This window comes from Caenorhabditis remanei, chromosome V, assembly GCF_010183535.1.
Source record: "Caenorhabditis remanei strain PX506 chromosome V, whole genome shotgun sequence".
NCBI classification, from domain to species: domain Eukaryota; kingdom Metazoa; phylum Nematoda; class Chromadorea; order Rhabditida; family Rhabditidae; genus Caenorhabditis; species Caenorhabditis remanei.
Genome location: NC_071332.1, coordinates 5,046,085 through 5,052,084, shown reverse-complemented (window position 1 = coordinate 5,052,084; position 6,000 = coordinate 5,046,085). Strand labels below are relative to the sequence as shown.

The following is a 6,000-nucleotide window of genomic DNA, read 5'->3' as shown; positions in this document are numbered from 1 at the left end:
TTTCTGTTCCTTCTCGCAATTTTATCAACTAGACGTCATCGAAATCATCAAAACCCTATTTTCTCTATCGATTTCAGAACAGATGGACAGAAATCGCTCATTTTCTAGAGTTTTTTCTTAAATTTCGCTACGGAAGCTATCCATTTTTCACTTCGCTTCCAAGTACACCACCCATCGACTCATCACATCTTCTGGAAAAGTAATGCTGAAAAGGTGAATTTCCCAAGCTTTAGGGACAAAGTCTGAAATTCTAGGATTAGAGTTAGAGAAATGTGTTAAAACTTAGATTTCTAGGGATTAGGGGCGGGTCAGGGGATTCTGCGGAAGACAGTATGCCGAAAGAAATCAACGAATATTTCGCTGGTTTCTTTCGTAGCTCAGAGTAAATCTGAGGCCTTTAAATGGACTTTTATGTGACGATGATGATGGTCAGGCCACTGTAACATAATCATCGTCACAGTCTTCCCAATCTTTTAAAAATTCCATTTTTAATCAATATTCGAAGGCTGCCCGACTTGTCAGTAAAGCGTATGAACATGCATTATTGTTTGGTTAATGGTAAGAGCAATTACTTCCGAACCGAATCAATTCAGAGATTCAAGTTTATTTAACAAAAATCGTCAAAATGTAGAAAATCAATTAACTGAGACGAATTGGGATAATTCCAGAAAATAAGGAGAAGCCATGCTTGTTGGAATCTCGGTTTTTCTGAGAGAAATCTTCTAATATCGCTGAAGAAACTTGAAGAAGAAACAGGAGGACTAGAATTGCATGCCGCCGAAAGACGAAAAAAGAAGATATTGTTTGAGAAACTTGAAGAAGGTTCAAGCAGAAGACTTTCAAAATGTCTGAAAAATTGATGTAAAGCTGTGAAGTCGTCGAAGAAACCTGTAATACTATCAACCGTGACAATAGATGATAGACGGTTCAAAAAGTATCCAACTTTCAGCTGAAAGCTATCAGGGTGTCGCGACGTTTCTGGGTTCCGCTTAGAATCAAAATTTATAGAATGTATAAGTCGAACCCAGAACTTCATTGTTGTAGTTGACAACATTTTCGTGCGAGAACTCCTTGAAAAGTTACAGACAGTCTAAAGTTCTGTAACTTTCCAGGGAGGTCTCGTACCGAAAATATGTCAACTACAAAAATGACGCTCTTGGTTTGATTCAGATATCCTACAAAGTTGTTGACTATGTGACGATCGGTTACACCGTGACACCCTCTCAAAGGATCTATCTCGAAAACTAGGCCTAGTTCTATGTCTGAAGAATCGTTCCAGCTGGCGAGATGACCCGACGAATGAAGAGGAGATCGAGTTTCATGTAGGTAGGAGAAGAAAGTGATCCGACAAGTAGACAAGTCATCCGATACATTCGAATCAGTCTGAACCAGGAGACTTGAAGAATCCACTGACAGTTTCCGACGATTTCTACTTGATTTTCACTAGAAAGGGGGTGTAACACTTTATAACATTATCTCTGAAATTATTCTTCTTTATTTCATACCTCCTTCTTCCGTTCTTCCTGCTGTTGGCCTTCAATTTTTTCTTCTCTCTCCTCTTATCGCTGAAAACGATGTCCCAATGATCGTGGCTGAAAAGAGGCAGTAAGCACTAAAATTTGTCGACGAATTGGATTTTTAGAACGGAATTACCCGAAAATCGGTTACAAGTTGGTTCTTCTTATAGAATTGTCAATTTCTTCTTGTCCCGACTGCCCTTTCATCTGCGCCGGGAGTTTAATATTAACCTAAAAGCGATAACATTACCGGATTGGCACTTTCGGACAGATATCTTAGAAAAACGATGAAAAGTTGCAGCAAGAAACAGTTTTTAAAGCGCAATTACTATAAAACACACTGAAATTGTGGTTCTATACACTTTCGATAAGCAAAACTTGTTGAGAAAGATTCTATCGACTGATTTTAATTTAAATTTTGATAGAAAAATCGCAAAAGCATTTGGAATTTAAAGTGAACGGTTTCAGAAATATAATTTTTCCGACACTCCGCAATTTTGCGTCACGGTGTTTGTGCATTTTCCACCGTAACCAAGGCGAAATTAATTTCGAAATTTACATTTTTGAGAGAAAAGCATCACTAATTTCTGAATTTCGAGTATTTTTTCTACAAAAATCTTCTAAAAATGCAAATTTCTCCGAAATAATCCAGCCATTTTTATAGTGATTGCTTGGAATCGTGAATCGATGGGAATCGGGAACAAAGTGATGTCTGAAGGTACGTATGTTGTTTCGGTGTGCTCTCTTTGTTTAAATTTTACAGCAAACCTCCCTTTCGCACGCTGACAAAGCCAAGCAAAGCTGCAATCAAGAACCGATCGGAGGACTCTCGATATTGGAGCGAATACGATCGATTAGAAGAGCAAATGGTTGGGTGTTTCGGAAGAAACGAATTCGAAAGGAGAAGAAGAAGTGATAAATATTCAGGTGAGGAGGCAACCAGTTAGTTTCTTAGATAAGAACGTAAAACAACAACAATTTATTTAAGATTCAAAATGTGCAATAATATGTTACATGATAAGTCTCTTCTAACAAAAATAATATCATAAAAAGGATGTTTCAATAAATTACATGTCTAGCCGATTATTCAGAGTCTTCAATGCCGACTGGAAGTCTCCTCGATCTTCGCAATCTCTCTCCTTCTCTCGAAGCTGAAAGAAGAGTGATGAATAGGATTAATACATTTTCTAGAGTTAAGAAAAAGTCTAGATAGATTCTTTCCTTAGGCCATTATATCTTACCTTCCAACTCTCTTGATGTTCCTTTCAATTTCACTTGTTCGCGTTTCAGAATCTGTATCAGGCCATCTTTGACCTTCACAGCCTCCCTCTTTTTGTCGTATGCTTCGTTTCTTAATAGAAGCATTGTCTCCAATTTTTTTCGCTCATCGTTCGATTTTTGAATCCATAGCTTTGCCTCATTGTACTTGCATCTAATCCTCTCCACGTGATCCTCCAACTTCCGTTTTCCAGTTTCCAGTTCGACATTCCACTCTTCCAGCTTTCTCTCTTTTTCCTTTTCTTCTTCTACCATTCTTTTCGTTTCAGCAATGGTCTTCTTCAGTTCTCCGACAGTCTCAATCGCTTCTTTTCGCAAGTCGTCGACTTGCGAAACTATTTCGACTGTTTTCAGTTGCTGATCTTGCTCATCGACTTTCTTGATAAGATTTGCTCGCTCAATTAGATAGCTTCCAATCTCCGAATCCTTTTTTGATGAAGATTCTTCCATGTTTCGTAACAAAACCGAAACTTCTGCCTTCTGTTTCTCAAGATTTTCAACATGCGTCATCACAGTCGCAAGTTCCCTTTCCTTAGTTGCCAGCTTCTGTGTTTCAGCCATCCACATCTCCCTGAGCTCCTCATACTCATCTCCTTTCGTAGCCAAAGCATTTTCCAAATTGTTTTTTTGGTCTTCCACATCTGCGAACGCTTGTCTGACGTTATTCAACTCCAATGTTTGCGAAGCGAATTTCATTTTCCACTCATCGATTTCCGAGTTTTTCAATGCGATATTATCAGCAGAAGATCCAGATGGATGCGTTGGCATGGAGTGTGCGTTTCCCGATCCAAATGAACCAGTAATATGGAAGTGTGAGTTGTGAGCGTTGAGTACGAAGGATTGAGGTGGTTGAGCATTCGCCAGAGTTCCGGGTCGTGAAGAGTGTGACGGAGGATTTGAAGGCTGGAAAAGAGAAGTTTCCGAATTTAAAACAGAAATCCGAGTTTTGAGAGCTAGGACTAAACCCTATTCCCTTTTTTAAGACAAATTTTGTCAGAAATGAGAACTTACAGGGTTAATCGAGCTAGACGACTGTGTAGAAGACTGTATAAAAGAAGTATTTGGTGAGTCAGTCATCGTGAGCAGTGAAGTGAGAGTTAGGAATTGCTGAAAATGAGATTATTTTCAGAATAATGTCGCGATATCAGTTCTTCTCTTTTTCAATGTTATGAGTCGAGTTGGAATACCGTATTCAGCAGGAAACCTTCAATTGTTATCTACATACGTGTTCATGATTCCTGTTAAAGGAAAAATTGATTTTTACGAGCTACCGAATTGCGAAAATGTCGATTTTTCCGAGTCACCAGATCATTTCAAAACATTTCAGATGAAAAAAGTGACGAAATTTCTCCCTTCCCAATTTTCTTGCCTCAAAAACTTCAAAAATCAACATTTTTTGCAGTTTTTTTCTCTAAAAATACTCAAAAAACTGATTTTAAGACAGAAGTGTTCAATTTTTGACGATTTTCTGTTGAAAATCGCCACTTCCTAGTTAGTTTTACCGGTGTTCGTCTTTTTTTCAGGAATTTCTGTTGAAAACTGTTTTTGACTGCAAAAAGTTGATTTTCAGTGATTTTTGCTCAATTTTTAAATCAAAATCGCTCAAAAACCGTCGTTTTTCAGTAATTTTTTGCATTTTTCCGCTCCAAGACATCCAAAACTCTCTAGTTTCCCAATTAGAGTACATTTCGTTTAAAATTACGTCAAAACTATGCAATTTGAGTAATTTTTAGCTCTTAAATTAGTCATATATGTCGAAAAATGTCAAATTTCTGTTCTTTTTGGAAATTTCTTCAGCTAGACGTCATCGAAAGCATCAAAACCCTATTTTCTCGATCAATTTCCGAACAAATCGATAGAAATCGCTAATTTTCTAGAATTTTTCTCGAATTTCGCTTCCAAATACACTACCTTTCGACTCATCACATCTTCTGGAAAAGAAAAACAAGAGGAAAGTATTAAAATCATGTTAAAAACATGTAGAATAGAAACAAAAAAGGACAAAAGTATACAAAAAAGTCTCAAAATGATTTATTGAACAAGAAAATTTCACAATTATTCCAGTTTCGAGTTGATTTTTCGAAGTTGATTTTATGATTTCACGGTGAGAGGTTCATCGAAAGTGCAAAGCTGCTTGCGCACTACTCGATCATTGGCGCATTTCTCGATTCAGAAATTTGCAAGCCTACAATAATTGAATTTCGATTAAAAATGGAATACTCTGAGGAAATGCAAGAAAATTGACCAATTTAAAGTTCTGAGTAGCTACTAATGACTAACAAATCATAAAAAGTCAAAATTTAAAAAATTTTCCAAATTTTTTTTCAAATTTCTAGATTTTCAAGCAAAAATTGCTGAAAAGCAACTTCAAAACTACTTTTATGATTATTCAGTCCAAAAGAACTATGAAAAACACCTATTTCGATGAGAAATCGGTGTTTTTCGGAATTGTGATTACAGTCAGCTGTTCACAAAAAATGTATTAAATAACTCCATTAGTTTTGAGTATTATCGAAAAATTTTGTGATTAAAATGTCGACAGTGATTGGGTCTATCCATCTTGCAAACGTGAGTTTGCATCGAGACTTCATTTTCGAGAAAAATGTGAAAAACTGGCTATTTTTTCAATTTTCAGTAGTAAATGGGAAAACGGTGATAACTTTGTGCAAACTCCACCAACGCAGGTCATTTTATAATCAAAATATTCACAATTACGCCAACAACACGGCTTGCAACACTAGAAAACGGAATTATTTTTTTCTGAGCTGTATTGTCGAAATAAAAAAGTGATACCCGGTGTTTGCGGACTCAATGCTAATTTTTAATAATTTTGCATTGAGTCCGCAAACACCCGGGTATCACTTTTTTTATTTCGACAATAATTGACGAAAAACTGAATTTTCAGTTGAAAATTTTTTTCTCTCGTTTCTCTGCGTCTCTCGCGCCGCCCTCTCGCCCACGTGTTGCGCAAGTGCGCTCTGCCTCGATTGATTCGATGAACCTCTCACCGTGGATTTAGATACCCAACAAAGTTGTTGACTATGTGACGATCGGTTACACCGTGACACCCTCTCAAAGGATCTATCTCGAATCCTAGGCCTAGTTCTATGTCTGAAGAATCGTTCCAGCTGGCGAGATGACCCGACGAATGAAAAGGAGATCGAGTTTCATGTAGGTAGGAGAAGAAAGTGATCCGACAAGTAGA

The 6,000-nt window shown here is 37.2% G+C and overlaps 1 protein-coding gene across 1 annotated transcript; it reads right to left on the bottom strand.

Annotated features, from left to right (window-relative positions):
- Window positions 1-2,600: 2,600 nt before the first annotated feature.
- GCK72_017392 (uncharacterized protein) lies at window positions 2,601-3,872 on the bottom strand (the record flags this gene model as incomplete). The annotated part of the gene is made up of 3 exons (XM_053732065.1): window positions 2,601-2,668; window positions 2,759-3,698; window positions 3,807-3,872. 3 exons carry the CDS (start codon window positions 3,870-3,872, stop codon window positions 2,601-2,603), a joined length of 1,074 nt encoding a protein of 357 aa, XP_053580978.1.
- Window positions 3,873-6,000: the final 2,128 nt, after the last annotated feature.